Raw genomic sequence first — 18044 nt, forward strand, 5'->3', positions numbered from 1 at the left:
TCCTGTGCTACAATTACCAATCTCTCATCTTTAGCTTTAAATTCACCTCTCCTTAGCCTTTCCCTTGTTAGGCTGATCCATGTGTGATTGCTGAAGTAACTTCTTGTATTTCCCCTCTGCATTTATACTTTCAGCAATTGCTTTTCCTTGTTTGCTGGTCTAGCTTTTTTAAAGTTGTTTTTTTTTTTCCTGTTTTGCAAATTCTGTTGCTTCTTTCTCCAAGTGTGCTGGTGGATTTTCACTCATCCCGTTTGTTTGTTGGAACTCTTGTGTAAGTTTCTGGCTATTCATTTCAGCACTTTTTGAGTATTTGGGTCTCTTGATGCTAAGTGTGCCTGGACACCTACCTTGAGAGGTCTCCGAGGGTAAGTTTATAACTGAGCATGTTGGGGTAAAGTCCGCATGTACCGTTTATGCACAGGCTTTACCCCACATTTTCAAAGCAAACATGTGAATCACAGAATAATTTGCACAATGTTGCTCTTTGGAGGGTGTAACTTGAGCAGAGTAACTTACACATATATTTTGTAAAATCAAAAAGCAGGCACACAAGTCCCAACTCTGCTCCCAGAATGCATCTCCCCAGTTTGTATAAAAGTACATGCACTGAGTCCTGGGCTATTTGGTAACAGCCATTTACACACACAAAACTGTACTTTAGGTGCATAAATGGTTTTGAAAATCAGGCACTGAGTGTGCAATCTATTTCTATAAGACCCATACCACTTTCAGTTAGAATGTACAATCTCGACATATGCTGCTTATTATAGATTACCTGGTGGGCATGGATGCATTTTCTTGCCCTTACACACAATTTTTAAAGATCTTTTAGGAGCCAGACTACAATTCCAAAGCTGTATGAGAGTGTGGGGATTGGAAGCTGATTGATGCTTTATTCCATGCTGGTAAAGCACTTTTCAATATCAGTTTCAGCCTCTTTGCTGACTTTTTTCTCAGTGATTTGTGTTGGATTGTTGAACCTTCTTCTACTCCTAGATATTTATATATCATTTCCTGCTCAAGTCCCTTTATAATGCTGCAGTCTTCCATCAGAGATATGTTTTCAGTTTGCTTAGATTTTCTTTATGAAAGGCAGCACATTGTCCAAGCCAAAAGTTATTCTGATGTCATCTGAGAAGCTCTTCACAAGCTGGGGTTGTTCTGTTAAATGACCATCACAGGAGCTGTAAAATGTCAAGTCATCTACAAATTGTAAATGAGATGTTATCTTTTTATCATTAGTATCTCTATGATTAAAGCTAAATCATACCGCAAGGAGTTAGTAAGACAAAACAAGATTGGTAATAGGGAATCTCCCTGCCGCATTCCTCGCTAGATCTTGACGTTAGGAATGACCAATTGTCCATTTTTGTAGTGCAGATGGAGTGGAGTCTACCACATTTTCATGGTAAACTTGATCAATCCAGGGTTCACTTTGTATATTTCAAGGCGATTTATTATCCAAGAGCGTGGGATGCTATGGAAAGCTTTCCTGTAAGTCAATCCATGCGACATTGAGATTTCAATTTTCCATACAGCTGGCCATGATGTCTTTATTCATCAGCAACTAGTCTTTGCTTCCATATGCTTCCTCTTCTGTTGCCCTTCTGTTCAATCATCATGATATTATTAGAGGCTATGTGATCAGATATTCTATCTGTATCTGTTGCAGTGAACAGCTTGAAGACTGCAGGTAGGCAAGTTATTGGTTGGTAGTTTTTGGGGACCTTACTTGGAAATGTGTTCTTTCTGGCATTAGCCATTGGGGTGTTAGTGCTGGTTGTCTCATCAATTGATTTTAGTAGTTTGCTGGAGAGATATTAAATGCTTGAACCAACAGTTGTGCACTCCATCAGGCCAGGGCTCTTCTTAACCTAATTTCCAGCTCTTTTGTTGTGGCCACTCCATAGTTGTCGTGTTTGCCTTTTCCACATTCTTCTACACACTGGGTAAGCCATTAAGATTCTCTGTTATGTTCTACAGGATCAGGTATAGTAGGCAAATGATTTCAATTTGCTGGTATCTCTGAGTTTTGTGACTAAGCAGGCGTGTGTGTGTGTGTGTGTGCACAAGAGGAAGCAACTCCAATATGATCTGTCTTTGGTCCTTTGATCTTTTCCCAGGGTCCTCTGTCGGATGATATATAGGCTGCTTGGTTTGACTGAAAAGGATTCTCCTATCCCTTGCACAACACCCCAGGTCCTTTCCTTGGTCCTTCCTTATCCAAAATGCTCTTTTCCTGTTCTCCTGGTCCCAGATTCTCCCTCTCTCCTCTCAGCTAGTATCCACAGTTCTCTTTCGGTCAAATGCATCGAAAAATACTGCAAACATGCAAAGATCCATTTTATTTCCCTTTCTATACTCTTGGACACAAAAGGCGGACAAAACTTTCCTCCCAGCAAGAAATCCACAATTACTTAAAACTCACCAAATTCACCGAGACCTCCTGTCATTAAGCACTGGAAGCAGGTTAGCGAATTGGTCTGTTTGCTTCCTGCACTACTCAGCAAAGGTGTTGAGCCAATACTGAGTATTCTGCAAATAAGGGAAAGTGCAGAAATCAGACCCTTCTCTTTCAGATTCCAACACAAAATGCCACACTGACGAATGGGGGCCACCTGCTTATATGCAGGCAAGAATCTACCATTGCAGCAACCTCCAGAGGGGGTGCTGTGGCAAGATGGCACCTTCCTCTGCTCTCCACCACTTAAATCCCATAATCCCTTGTAGTGGGGTCTCCACATTTCTATTAGCTGCACTGGGGGGACATCTTTCTCCCAGAAATGTTTCCGATTCCTCCGTTCGGGTGAATGGAGACCTGAGAGAAGAAGATGGCTTAGATTTGAGGGAGCAAGAAAGGGAAATGTTGTCCAAAGGAGAGAGTAAGAACCAAGAAGAACCACGGAAAACCAGACCTTGATGCAACTGTGGACATTTTTATACCTGTGCAGGTGAAGGGTGTGAGGCCTGTTTATGCACAGACTTTACCCTGAATTTTCAAAGTGCGTTCATGTACATACGTACGCTTTGAAAATGACCGCACGGGTGGGCTTGTGTGGGTGAACTTACTCGCATACATGTTAAAATACAAAAGTGTGCACGGGTCCCCCCCCCAGGGGCGGATTCCCGATGACGACCGGCCCACCGGGGGATGCCCGATCCCCCGATAGGCCAATCCGTCCCTGGTCCCCCCCACAATGTATTTCCCCAGCACGTGTAAAACTACGCAGGCAATTTTTATGTGCACCGAGCCCCAGCTCGTAATGGATCGAGATCTCTGCTTCACACTTGCTCTGCTATTTCCACCCTCACTTCATGAAGAAGTCACAGTAGAGAAGCTGCTCTGTAATGATCTGTTGCCTTTTCTGTAGTTAATTATACAGACTGGTGTCACAATCAGATAAATAAGCAGAGTCATCCCAGATGTGAAATGGTGCTTAGGGAAGAATTAGCCAGAAATGAGCATTAAATGTCAGCTCTAAGGATCATGGGACTGAGCTGGAAAGGGCCTGAGGCCATGTACTTCAGACTCTAGAGGGGTGCAGGGGCAGGGCAAATCGGCTAGATTTGCCCTGCCCCTGCACCCCTCCCCCCACCCACCCAGATGCTGAAGACGGGGGGTGGGGGGAGACTCTCTCCATACCTGAGGTCTGCGGCACCGCCTGGCTCGCTGGAAGTGAAATGGGTAGCGACATCAATTATCCTCTCTCCCCAAAAACAGCCCCCACGTCCCAGCTCCATCCCTGAGTTCCCACTCTCTCACTTCCCCCTCCCTGGACCCTGCTCAGGGACTGGCGGTCGGGTGCGCCCAGGCTTCTCTCCCTCCCAGTGATTTCACCAGCCTGGGAGGAAGAGCAGTCGACTGCTCTCTTGCTGGTCGGGCGCGGGCCTAGCGATGTCACAGTGGAGTGAGGCTATCATGGTGGTGCCGGTCCCCGAAGCACCAGGCCCGGGGAGATTATCCTGGCTCTCTTGCCCCCTCGAAGGACGTTCTCAACCTGCTGCTTGGGGGGGCCGCGGCCAGTCGGGTTTGCAGGCCATTCATTTGCATATCGTGCTGGCAGCGCATGGGACTGTAGCTCATTCATATTCACCGGCCGGGTCGTCCCGAGCGCCAGCTTGAGGGGCGCCACTGCTTACTCTCTGAACAAGGTTTCTCTCTCTGTGCACAATTTGTTTTTTCTCTTGTGGAAAATTTAAATGCAAACTGACTTCTGGACTTAGGAAAATTTTCTCCCGCATATTAATTTATGGATGATCTGTGATAAATGTTTATACACGATTCACGTTTTTACATTAAATTTTCCTCACATTAATAACAACATTTTAAAAAATTGCTTACAAATTACAGAAATCTCCCATCAAGGTGTTTTTGAAAGGAATACCTCTAGCCAGCTTGCTCCAACATAAAGGCAGCTTGAGCTGGCCCTGGGTTTCTCATAGAAATCAGGCCAGCTTCTCATGGGGAAGGCTTGGGGTAAAACAAGGGCTGGATCAAGCTCTTTGGCATGAAGTCAGATGATGAATACTCCTGCCATTTCCTGCTTTTTGAACTTATTCATAAGTTTTATTGCTTTTCTCAAATAATAGATTTTACCTGTCAATTGTTAATATTTTGGAAAACAAGAGACTACCTTTTCTTCTAGCCCTGGTAGGGTGTTATTATGCTTATATATGGATTTAGTAATATTGCCTATTTACAGAGTGCCATAAGTGTACATAGATGTGTACAAGGTACCTTTTCAGTATTACCAGTATTTCTATTCTATACCACCTCATTACAAAAATGCCTGTATATTATATATGTAAATAAAGGTATGCTGGTAATACAATATGAGCTGGTAGTAAGTGATATGTAGAAAGGTAATACAGTTTGTGCTGGTATATTATACTTGTATATTATATAAGTAAATAAAGGTATGCTGGTAATACAATATGGGCTGGTAGTATGTGATATATAGACAGGTAATACAGTTTGTGCTGGTATATTATACCTGTATATTATATAGGTAAATAAAGGTATGCTGGTAATACAATATGGGCTGGTAGTAAGTGATATGTAGGAAGGTAATACAGTTTGTGCTGGTATATTATACCTGTATATTATATAGGTAAATAAAGGTATGTTGGTAGTACAATATGAGCTGGTAGTAAGTGATATGTGCTGGTATGTGATAGGCTCCAATGTACTACTTGCATGTCTACTGTATACTTCTAACCTACACTGTATTACCAGCATATCACTACTACACCTGCTCAGATTGCAGTATCGGCATACCTCTCCTGGTGTGGGATCTGGATCATGATTATACTGTTTTCAGTGTGGTTCAGTGGGTGATTTTCTCTATGTTGGTGTTATGTTGTTTATAAGACTGTGTTTTTTTCATGTATTGTTTTTTATTTTGCATTCATACTAACCCTATTGTGGGCATTTTTGTATTGTGTTCTGCCTTGCTCAGGTTACCAGCTTGGAAAAGCAGAATGCAAGTTTTAAATTAAACTAAATTACTAACATACCTGGTAGGGCTTATAGCTTGCACATCCTTACTGTACATGCTGCCAGTGCAGGAAATATCTCCTTTTATTGTTATTCTGAAGACTGATAACTCTCCCAGGAACGAAAGTTTCTTTCACCTTAGGGAATGATTCTGTGAGGGGAGAATGACCATTTCTGTGCAATTTAAATCTATGAATGGCATTATTTTCGTGGTCATTTTCAGTGAGTTGGTGCATGCAGAGTGCAGTAAAGAGGATGGGATGTTCCCAGAGGATGTCATGCCAAGCACAGGCTCTGCTGCTGATGCAGAAATGGAGCGATGCTGAAAGAACGTGGGGAGAGCACATTAAAGCTTCAAGATTGCTGCATCTGTGTGTGTTCTACAAAATCACAAAGCACAGGTGTCGACTATGTGGATGATCTGGGGTCAGAGCACCCAGGACACTGTTTTTGCTGGTGCAAAGCATCCATGGGACTTTGCCTTCCACACCCAGAGCCCTGAGCTTCCCTTCCCTTCCCTTAAATCTCCTTCTACAGCCGGGAGGTTCGGAGACACTGAGAAAGAGCTGAGCATTTTGTCACCATAACTTCCTCCGGGTCTCCAATGCATGCAAATCTCTCTCATGCATATTTACTGAGGGCATCCTGAAAACCCAACCGGTGAGGTGCACCTTCAGGACAGGGCTGATAACCACTGACCTATGCAACAAGCCAGCATTCATACTTAACAAATAATTCACTGCTAAACTTTGCCAGTCCAAGGTGAAAGTAATTGATTGAGCATCACAGACCGTATACCGAGATAAGCTGGGAGGGAGGACCCTTGTATAACAACGGTTTTCAGTATTTATCTGATGAGTGAAGACGACGAAGTCCTGACTATGCCAACAGGATCCAGCCGTGGCATTGTAAAACTGTGTGCAGAGAATCCTAACCAGATTATTCTCCCTGCAGAAGGAAGTTACGGCATAAAATGACACCCGGTCCGCATTTACAGGGAATAGAAACGGCCCCATCACAGTGCCACAGTCCTTAACTTGTGACGGCGACCGTGAAAAGACTCGTTTTCTCACACATCTAAAAAGGCTCTAGGATAACCCTGGCTTCATGTTCTCAGAGTGCTGTGCCTGTGTGGCTTTTTTTTTTTTTTTTTTAAATTGTGGTAATTTAAGGACAAGTTAAGTCACACCCGGACTGTCCTCCTTCTCCTGGGACCTTGCGCTGAACTGCAGAGTCCCTTACTGCCACTGCAGCATGGCCACCTATAAGACCTCAGCAGCCAGCTCGGGAGTGGAGCTCATCCACCTGTGCCTAAAACAAAGACCTTTCCTGCCGACTGCTCTACTTCCCCCCCAAACACCGACACTCACAACTTAAGAGCAGCAAGGCACTTCAGGGGGCACAGGAACCACCATAACACCATGGCTTATGACATCTTTTGCGTGAGGGCTGTAAATAGCTCACAGTAGCTGCACTCTCGGTTATGCAATAAACATTTTTTTTTCTCCTTAAACAGATTTTTATAATCAGAGACAGACATTGCTTATCTGCAAAGGCTGATGTATTGCCACTATTAATTCTTTGCTCAGCCCTCTCCAGCTCTTCCCTCCCACCCCTCAGCAGCCTACAGCTGCTTTAGCTGCTGGTATCTCTGCCCTATTTTAAATGCAGCAGGCACTGTGCTAGCAACTTCTTTTCTGCATGCTCTGTAATCATGATGTCAGAAAAGCAGTTTGTCAAACACCCACCAGGAGCCTGGGAGATTCGATCAGTTCTGGAGAAGCACCTGTAACCGGGGCATCAGGTTTTTTCCGCCTTCATTTTGGAAGGGTGGATGCATTGGGTGCGATTCTTCTGCTGTCAGAAGTTGTGATCCCAAGGAGCCCTAGCAGACAATGTTTTATACCTCTGGGCTCCCGACCATTAGCTTTGTCAAAGTGGAGTGATGGAAGGGAAGGGGAAACCCTCGTGCAAAATCTCCTGGGTATTTAAAAGCAGCAAAAAGAGCTCGGTCATCTATTCTAGAAGACTCGAAAGAAAGGGCCTCTGGGAATCCACTCCAGCTCCACAGATCCATAAAAGCTTCCTCTTGCACGCTGCCCGCTGCTGGGGTCACTCTGCTCTCTCCAGCGCAATATTAATATGCTCAGTACTCCAGCACAGAAAACGAGAGAATGGCCGATTTGTCTCTCCTGCCAGGCTGGTTCGTGGCACCGTGAGCTGGCACAACAGGGACTAGGTCAGTAGCGTCCGTGACACTTCTTATTCTCAGGCTTGCGAGGGCCTGAGCGTGTGCGAGTGGCACAGGTGCTGCCAGGAAACCATGGGACAGGGCTGGAAGGGGCTCTGCAGGCCGCCTGGCTTCTCGGTGGAGGTGGGGGAGAGGGAGAGGTGCTCAGAGTGATGCACACTTTTGGATCCTGACTCCACGTGACGGACGTCCCGTGGCACTGGATAAGGGTTTAGGGAAAGACAGGCTAGCCCCGCAGTGTGACGTGGGTGTGGAGCGGTTCAGGCTTCACTGGACTGAGAATACATTTGGAAAACGCTAATGATTAGGGACAGCCTCCTGAGCAGAAGCTTTTATTTCCAATTTCCTATTCATACACAAATAAGTAAATGGAAAAACAGGCAACCCCCCCTTACTACCAGCATTTGAATACATTAAGTTGAACAGAAACCACTTTTAGTTGAATGCACCCCCCGTGATGTGCACCTCTTTGGAACGTCCCTCCCGATACGCCCGGCCAGTCGGAGTTTCAGGATACCACACTGAATATGCATGAGAGAGACCTGCGTGCAATGTAGGCAGGCCATGCAAATCTATCTCATGCATATTAATTGTGGACATCCTGAAACCCTGATCGGGGGAGGGGGGGTGCTTCCGGGAAGTTCTCTGGGAATAACTGGGAGCTGGACTCGGAGCAGAAAATGCTTACTCAGTTCGGCTCTGGTAGCTGCTGCATAACCAGTGCACCAGAAGAAGTTACCCTAACTGGTTTCTGGGTCCTTCACCCAGTGTGGTCTGTCGGGTGGTGCGGTGGTGGAGGGCAGGCGGAAATCGCCCAGCGTAAAGTAAGAAATCTTCTCTCTGTGTGGGAAGAGTGACTGGACAAGTTACGCTTTGGTTTAACAGGTCTCGGTTTCTGCAGGGAGCGATGAATTCCAAAGCAATCCCTGCAGACATCAGCTGCGTGTCAGGGCCTAGGCAGCTGGCGGGCTGGGAGAACCAGTAATCGCACTCCTAGGGAACTAGATTAGTCCCCGGGAGAAGGGCTGCCATGAATAGAGATGGAGTTTCCAGTCTTCGATGCCTAGCAGGCTCCATGGTATTGGATACTTGGAATTATCTGTTAGTACTGGGACCACTAGCGCTGAACCGGTGCTTGATTACCTGGATGAGCCTTCATGGAGATTTTGCCACTTCCCCTTGGCTTACAGCTTTGCGTCTCCTCTCACCTCTGGGCCTGCCGACACTTTCCTCTTCATACAGGCTGCTCAGCTGCATCAGGATCTTCAGTTAGGCTCAGCACAGGGCCCGGATGATGGCACCATCGTCAATGCTCTCTAACACCTATCGCAATTTGATGCCGAAATACATAAGTCTCAATGTGGGCCTGGATGCCAGGGGATGCAGATAATTGCCAGAGCTGCAGAAGCTGTCTCAGGAGAGAATATGGAATAAGCAATCTAAACTCTCTCTTATTGCTTGAAGTGTAAGCAAGATTGGTGTCTTGCCTGCAGGTTCGCAGAGTAATGTAAGCCCATCTTGTCTGTAAATGTGCACCAGTTTGTGGGATTTTGGGATTATTTCCTTCCTGAATTCATAAATGTGGATAATCCAGCTCATCTAGTATTAAAATTCTGTACCATGCGTGTTGTATAGATGTCACAGGTACACAGGAAGAGGGAGAACAGGTGAATGTAGGTGGCCATAAACTACTCGATGTTATCCAATGCATAATTCCTGATGGAGAACGCCATAAACCATGCGGCGGTAACGTATACATTTTTCTTCCTGAGAAATCTGCCCCCTTACAAGAAGCAACTGAAAGGACATGAGATCTTTTCTTACGAGAGAGAGAGAGAAGAGTTTTGATGGAATCAGAGAAGATATCACGCATCTCAGAGCTCACTCATGGTTGGGAGTTTGGCCAACTCCTTGTGGCCTTGATTCCATGAAATTCGTGCACTTATAAAAGCTCGCCAGAGAAATAAATGCCTGTGGAAGGGTACTCAGCATCTCCCTAGCCAGCCCGACTCAAGGCGTCTGTGCGCAGTAATACTTCCAGGCTACGTGCCGGAAAGGAGAAGCCAGAGGGGAAAGAAGGGGGAATGTCAACTGGGCCAGGTTTATTCCTGTGCTGCTCCATAGGCAGACAGATTATAGCCCTGGAAATTCAAGAGACTCCTGTGGGGAAACCTAGTTTGGAATTCACCCTGCTTCCCTCTTCAGAAGAAGGTCCCCAGGATTTGTTGGTTTTTTAAATTTTATATCCACTGAAAGGCAGATGTTAGGGTGAAATAACACCAGCACTATTCCTAAACTACAGCAGCTGTATAAACCTCTATTCCACCCCCTCCTCTAAACGTGGCCTTTTACAGAACTTCCCAAAATAACAGCTGATTTCTTTCTTTGCTTCAGTTTTCTCTTTATTGATCTGTTGTGCTAAGCCTCAAATTCTTTTATCCAAAGACATGTTATTACTTACCCCTAGTCACTTGTCTTAAAAATCCATTTAAAAACACTTTGGCATCAGGCCTTCTTGGGGGGAGGTGCAGAGTGAGGAATGATAATCTGTACCAGAAGCTGAGAACATGTTCCTGATGTTGAACAGGACAGAAGCACCTCAGTTTGCTTTCACCCAAAAGAGTAGGTGTGGTGGCTGAGGAGGAAGAAATTGAAAAAAAAACCCAATCTGTGTCGGGAATGAGAGACAGGGAGTTGTGAATATTTTTGTGCTGCCTTCTGAATGATTTAAACAGCTTGGTGCAGTTAGTGTTGTCTTAGATAAGAACCGAAGCCAACCAATCTATAAAATATTCCTGGACAGAGGCCTCGTTTTGTGACTTGAATATTAAATGAGGCACAGTGCACTGATAAAATGGATGCCTAAAGGCTTCCGGGCTTGTGTAAAGGGGTCACCCCCTCCAGACCCTGAACGATGAGGTCAGAGTCCGAGCGTGTAGCGCGAGTAGTGTGTTGCCTCTCTCCCGGCCTGGGAGTGTGCTGAGGCTCTGGGGAGCTGCACTCGGGCACCGTGGATTTAGGGAGGTCCTTGAAGGCAGACTCAGAGGCACAAAGAGGCGAACCAGCCGACTGAGTCCCATACCCTGACGTCTCACTGAAGAGTTACCTCAACCCTGGTGGGAGTCGGAAGAAGGATGGTCAGACTGGGAGATCGACTTCCAGCTCAGCTTTTGCACCAAAGAGATTTGCAGCGTCCCAGAAGGGCAGAACCGGGGGGGGGGGGGGGGGGTCCTTCTCCAGACAGCATCTTTGCTAGGGAGCGTTTGGTGAAGATTTGCTGTGACCGTGATTTTCTGGACTTTGTTCTGCATTTTCCTTTCTGTCTGGACTGCGGGAGACACAAGTGTGCTGCCCACCAACAAACTGGTGCGATTTTCCCTGCCTTGGGACTTTGCCAGAACGCCTCCTAAGCCTTTTGCTGCCGCCGGCCCCACCTCTGCCGTCAGAAAAGAACCTGGGTGCACGGCGCACGACTAGGGGTGCGCATTCATTCTCTAACAAAAGGAAAAACACAACACAACACCTTATTTCATCCCTCCCCACCCCCCCTCTATCGACATAGCTTGCCCCATCCGCGAGGGCACAGCCATACGACCAAAAAACCCCCCAAAACAGCACCAACCTCGGGGCCGGCCAGCGCTATTTTCAAACGGAGATCTGGCAGGGCAGGGGCAACTGGGATCAATCCTGCCCCATGTGGACTAGTGTTACCCCTCCCCCCCCCCACAGATGGTGTAAGCTATGTCTGGGGTAGGGAATTCCATTTTTTAATTTCTGATTGCTGAGGGGGGTTTGGTGACGGAAGCTGCATTTTAATTTCTGCACTGGGGGTGGGAAGGAGTTGGTGGAAAGGGGGGGGGGATCTGCTCCTCCCCCCCTCTTTTTTGTTTAAACCTGAAACGAAATAAAAACCGAATTTAAAAAAATGAAGCGAAAAAGCAAAATGAAAGGAAATGGTTGTGTTTTGTTTTGTTTTTCCTGTCATCGTCCTTAGTCACAACCTGGCTGCGGAACTCCCATGTCAGTCCCAGTGTCAGATTTGCAGATGGAACAGGGATTACACTTCCCATTCGGAAGACTTTGCTTGATTCTTTACTTTTAATTCCTTTATTTTTAATCTTATTTTCATTTTATTAAGGATTTTACATTGTCATGTATTATTTAAGGTTTGTTGTTGTTGTTACCCTGTGCACCGTTAAGATTGTATCTACAAATTGACGGCATATAAAATCAATAAATCAATAAATAAATGGTATGCCTTGGTCAAGTTTTCCATAAGTAGGAGAACCACAGAGCTCCATGACAAGGAGAACAGTTTTCCCATGGCTTGCAGGGAGGTGCAGCTCTGAGTACCCACAGAAACAACAGGAGCTATATCTGCAGGCATGCGGAGGTGAAAGCAGGACTGGCTCGTCTTGCCCTGCCTCCACCTCTTCCCCTTGACCTGGAGCTATAACAGTCGCCCTATCCGTAAGGGAGCTCCAGTCCAGCGAGTGGATCTAAACATCTTTGTTCACACAGCAAGAGCTGGGAGTAAAAGGGCAAATCAATGAAAGCAAATTAGAGAGGGTGCGCCTTCTCAGTGGCCACTGCAGATAGTATTGCTTGTAATTTAGCAGCTCGCGCTCATCACGGGCGCACGTCCTCGGGTAGCTTTCTGCCAACCAGGAGGCATCGATCTTTCCAGGCGCGCTGATCCTGCTCTGCATCCTGACCTAATGGAAAGAGGATGTGTCTTGCAGTTTGTGCACTCTACTGCCAGGTGTGGGATTTGTGAGCAAAAGTGCCTGTCACAAGTGCAAGAAGTGGCATTATTTATTCATGACGAATAAAACTGCTGCCTCGAAACAGGAAAAGTGAGCAGTGAGAGACTGTAGGAGAGCAACAAATATACCAGTGTTTTAACCCAGAGCTTCCCGGACTTATCCTGGCGACTCCCCCGTAGCCAGTCAGATTTGCAGGAAATCCATAATAAATGCATGAGATGTTTTTACATCCATTGGAGACCCAGTCTATGCAGATTTATCTCCTGCATACTAATAGTGGATATACTGAAAACCTGACCCCGTGGGGTTAACCTATAGACCCGGGTGTCAGTCTGGTTTATGGTGTCAGGGATGAAGTGAGTTTGCTGGTCAGTTTTGGGAATTTGACTAGATCAGTGGTTCTTAACTCGGTCCTCAGGGACTGGCTGGCCAGTCTGATGTTCAGGATACCCTTAATGAACATCCATGAGATCCAGGCATGGAAATATATCTCATACATATTCACCAGGGATAGTCTGGGAACCGGGCAGCGGGAGGACCAGATTGAGAGCTACTGGTCTAGATCATGTAAACAGCATAGAGTCTGGCACATGGACAGTCTTTGATCCCAAGTTGGAGCAGTGGATCTGTGGTAATGTCTGACCTAAGGTGCATTGCAGAAATACACGAGGGATCCAATGGCAAAGCAGCAGAGAGAGCTTCTGGTCACAATTCAGGTCCTGTATCACTGGGTACTAATATCAACACACAAGGACTAATGTTTAATTCACAAGAAAGTGATGGAGCGCTTTTTACAGCCGTTAGAAAATAGGCTTTGGGTTTACCAAAAAGGCTGTGGGGAGTTAATGTTCCCGGCTTAGCTTCTCCAGTATTCAAACCCTGGATTAATGGCAGTGGGCGTGGACTGGACACCAGGTGACCAGGGTTCCAATCCTGCTTCTCCCACCGAGATGCCTTGTGTCACTTTGTCTCCCATTGCCTTGATTGTAAGGTCTCTGGGAGCAGAAACATCTCCCTGGGATAGGACTCTATGGAAATGCTATAAACAATGAATACAGATTCAGTAACCGTTCTATTCATGTGAGAATTTAATGGGGATTACTTTCCATTCCATTGGCATGCATCCAATTACTCCTGGACTAAAACTACTTCCCTGGATGAAACTAGTTAAACCAGGATTAATGTGAACCTTGCCCCCCCTCCCCCCCCCCTTCTGTCTCGCTGTATGGAAATCGAGCTCCAGCTCTGCCCCTCCCTCTCTCTCTCTGAATTGTCCTTTCTCCTCTCTACTACCACACTGTGCCCCCAAGCTCGGCTTGCGCTCAGTTACACACTTCCTACACTTCACAGTGCTTCTTTATCCTGGGAGGGGCTTTTACTTACTGCTAGTGCTATATTCTCATGTAAGCAGGCACTGAAGACCGAGAACAATCCATAGATTCTGAAACTCTCGGAAAGTTTGACAACAGAGAGAGAACAAGAAAATGAACCCAGAAGCACAATTTTGCTCCTGTGTATTTGCACTACTGATGATTCCAGACTGAGCTGCTGAACGTTTTATATCCTCAAGGCAGTGCTTCTCTACCCTGTCCTCGGGACACAGCTAGCCAGTCAGCTTTTCAGGATAGCCACAATGAATATGTATGAGGGAGATCTGCATTCAGTGGAAGAGGGGCATGCAAATCTATCTCATGCAAATTCATTGTGGCTATGCTGAAGATCTGTCTGGCTAGGTGTGCCCCAAGGGGTTAGCTGTTGTGAACGTGTGCCACGCACATCCACATCTGTGCACAATCAATGGTGGTGGTGGTGGAGGGCTCTGGCCTCTCTCCCTCCCTCCAGTTGCAACATGATTGCTTTAGCTCAGATGTGGCCAACTCTGGTCCTCGAGAGCCACAAACAGGTCTGGCTTTCAGGCTATCCACAATGAATATGCAGGAGATAGATCTGCATGCAGAGGAGGCAGGGCATCGAAATCTCTCTCGTGCATATTAACTGTGCAGATCCTGGCCTATCTGTGGCTCTCGAGGACCGGAGCTGGCCACCCCTGCTTTAGCCTAACAGAGATTATTTTTGTGTAAGCAAAGTCTTATGCTCGTGAAGGACTTCCTCTCCCAGTGCTTGCCCGATGACCCGGAGTAGCAGCCGCCATTAAAAGGTGAAGACTGGTGGTAGGAAGGCAGTCAAAGGAGAACAGGGGATGGGCACAGGGGAGAAAGAACAAATGTTGAGCGGGTACAGAGGAAGGAAGGGAAGGTGGCAAATGTGGCAAACAGCAGGGTCCCGAGAGAAATAAAGGCAGGTGGGGGTGGGAGGGGATAAGTAGTGAGGGCAGGAAGTGGGGGAACAGAGGAGATCAATGTGGCAACAGAAATGAAAGGTTGGGCTTATGAACCTCTTGTTCCTGTTGCAATTTATTTTTTTCAGCAGAAAATGTTCTCAATGTGCCAGTAGTCATCCAGGCACATCCCAGCTGCACTTTCATGCCACAGCTGGATGAGTGGCAAAGGCAGGGAGAGGGCCACCAGCAGGTCAGCTTTTCAGGATATCCCTAATGAATATGCATAAGATTTGCATACAATGCAGGCAGGTGCTTGAAATCTCTCTCATTGATATTCACTAGGGATATCCCTCAGTGGCCGGGCGTGAATACAATTGCCCTGGACCTTTAACTCCAAGCATGGTTGCCTGGAGAGGGGGGAGAGTCCTGTCATGGGCTCCTCTCTGGATTTTAATGCCTAATTGTGTTTGTATATCCCTATATTGTTATGGGATGGGGGAGGGCAGATGGGCTATTTGTGATTTGAATGGTCTTGTTATATTGTGCATGTTTTTAGGTGATCTGCTTCGTCTAAAGTTTTTTGAAACACATGAGATATAAGTTTGGATATTAAATTAAATGATGTCGCTCCCCCCCCCCCCCCAAAAAAAATATTTTTTTCTGTGCGTACTCATAGTGGCAAGGAGCTCTTATGATGCCATTTTGCCACCTGTGCTCCTGTATTTAAAAGCTGAGGTGTATGCTGAGATAAGGAAGGTATCACCATTCGTTTCCAGGTCTTCTCTTATCAAATGGACTGTGCACACCTAAGAGCCAGATGTAGTCAGCAATTCCCCCATGGACATGGAACGTGTGACCCAGAGGTGGCCCAGTTTCTGGTGCAGCTGAGTGCCAGAGATCTTCAGATCACCTCCAGCACTTTTCATTCATGAGAGCCGGAAATCTTAAGTATTTAAGAAAATAAATAAATGTAAAAAATAAATGCACACACACGGTCATAACTGTTTGTCCCTTACAGTATATGACACAATATGCTTTCAATGTGTAAAACTGTTGTATTTATGTTCTTTCAGCTCTTAACATCAAAACTAAATGTTCTTTTGTCTCCTTGTTACAGGTTCCTTCAGTGAATCTATTGGGTGAAATATTAACAAAGACTGCAGGAGCTTGGGCTTCCTTTCTAAATCAGCATTACCTACAGGTCGGAGGTACAGGGAAAACCCCCCCCCCAAAAGTGAGAACATCAACCAACATCCCATGCTTCACATGGGTATGAATACAGGTCGGGTCAACCCCTACAGCATAGTATCCTCTGACGAAGACGGGCTTAGGTTGGCCACCATGCCTGGAGTTAACGGTTTTGGCAATGGTAAAATCCATACCAGAAGGAAGTGCCGAAACCGGTTTGTGAAGAAGAATGGCCAGTGCAATGTTCAGTTCACCAACATGGATGAAAAGTCCCAAAGATATATAGCAGACATGTTCACTACTTGTGTTGATATCCGTTGGAGGTACATGTTCTTGATCTTCTCACTTGTTTTCTTGTTGTCCTGGTTACTTTTTGGGCTGATTTTTTGGCTAATTGCACTTGTACATGGAGACCTAGAAAATCCTTCTGGGGATGAGAACTTCAAACCATGTGTTCTTCAAGTAAATGGTTTCATAGCTGCTTTCCTGTTCTCCATTGAAACTCAAACCACTATAGGCTATGGATTTCGTTGTGTGACAGAGGAGTGTCCAATAGCTGTTTTTATGGTGGTTTTTCAGTCCATTATAGGTTGTATTATAGACTCTTTTATGATTGGTGCAATAATGGCAAAAATGGCCCGACCCAAGAAGAGGGCACAAACCCTACTTTTTAGCCATCATGCTGTGATAGCCATGAGAGATGGGAAGCTCTGCTTGATGTGGAGAGTTGGGAACCTTAGAAAAAGTCACATAGTAGAAGCCCATGTAAGAGCTCAGCTAATTAAACCTAGAATCACAGAAGAAGGGGAATATATACCACTTGATCAAATCGATATCAATGTTGGGTTTGATAAAGGCTTGGACCGTATATTCTTGGTTTCTCCAATTACTATTCTTCACGAAATTGATGAGGAAAGCCCACTGTTTGGAATTAGCATGCAGGACTTGGAATCATCAGACTTTGAAATTGTGGTCATACTTGAAGGTATGGTTGAAGCCACAGCCATGACGGCACAAGCTCGGAGTTCATATTTGGCCAATGAAATCCTGTGGGGTCACCGTTTTGAGCCTGTCTTGTTCGAAGAGAAAAACCAATACAAAATAGATTATTCGCACTTCCACAAAACCTATGAGGTTCCATCAACTCCACGCTGCAGTGCAAAGGACCTGGTGGAAAACAAATTCTTGCCTCCCAACGCCAACTCCTTCTGCTATGAGAATGAGCTGGCCTTCATGAGCCGTGATGAAGATGAGGATGACGAGGATGACGATGATAGGGTTTTGGATGACTTGAGCCCAGACAGCAGACATGAATATGATAGGCTGCAGGCCACAATCACTCTGGACCAGAGGTCTTACAGAAGGGAGTCAGAGATATGACCTATGAACTTTGACCACCTACTTTGTGGGGTTTTTTTTCTCTGTTTCACCTTCCCTACATTACAACCTCTACAAATTATGCAGAACGATACAAGTGCCATAGAAATGTCTCAGAATTAATATTATTTTTAGTTTTAAGTTCAATGCAATAAGCACAGAACATTCTTCGTTGGCAGCAGTGGGCCATAAAATGAACTTCTCAGTGTTGACAGAATTAGTTCCAAATTACAGACGGCCGATTCAGATCATTAAATCGCGGGAACTGATACTTGGTGTCATATTTTGCATGCAGAGCTGTTTCAGTTCTTTGAAACTTGAAGTATCTGTAGCAAGCTGGGGGAGCACTGAAAAGGAATTTAAAAAAAAAGGGAAAGGGAACTCAAGTGTAGGACTGAGGGGCGGCGCCTTGAATTTTGAATCGAAATGGCCATGAAGAGTGAAATTGGTTGCATAACACTAAATACTGTGTTAACTTATGATAGAGCTTTAGTAGTCACGCTAGCTCTGGAGAAATCCAGAGTCTTCCTAGGTTTCAAGGTACCATGACCTATGAGGACGTCTGTTACCTTAAGAGGGAACGAGAGCCATTGATTAACCTCACTAAGGGATTCTAGGATTATTTACTCTAAATATTGTTAATTGAAAAAAGATGATGGATGGAATGATATAGCCAGAAAGTCT

The 18044-nt window shown here is 45.7% G+C and overlaps 1 protein-coding gene across 3 annotated transcripts in view; it reads left to right on the plus strand.

Annotated features, from left to right (window-relative positions):
- The window catches only part of LOC115076132 (ATP-sensitive inward rectifier potassium channel 12), a 28020-nt gene extending 10214 nt beyond the window's left edge, over positions 1–17806 (plus strand). For 2 of the 3 annotated variants that reach the window (XM_029577261.1, XM_029577260.1), the window contains one exon: positions 15913–17806. In XM_029577261.1, coding sequence (XP_029433121.1) covers positions 16053–17363 — 1311 coding nt within the window. In that variant the 5' untranslated portion in view covers positions 15913–16052 and the 3' untranslated portion in view covers positions 17364–17806. Of the gene's footprint in view, positions 1–15622; positions 15744–15912 lie in introns of those variants that run through there. The other variant, XM_029577262.1, reaches the window with a different exon arrangement.
- The last annotated feature ends 238 nt before the right edge of the window (positions 17807–18044 follow it).

Source organism: Rhinatrema bivittatum, chromosome 14, assembly GCF_901001135.1.
Source record: "Rhinatrema bivittatum chromosome 14, aRhiBiv1.1, whole genome shotgun sequence".
Lineage (NCBI taxonomy): Eukaryota > Metazoa > Chordata > Amphibia > Gymnophiona > Rhinatrematidae > Rhinatrema > Rhinatrema bivittatum.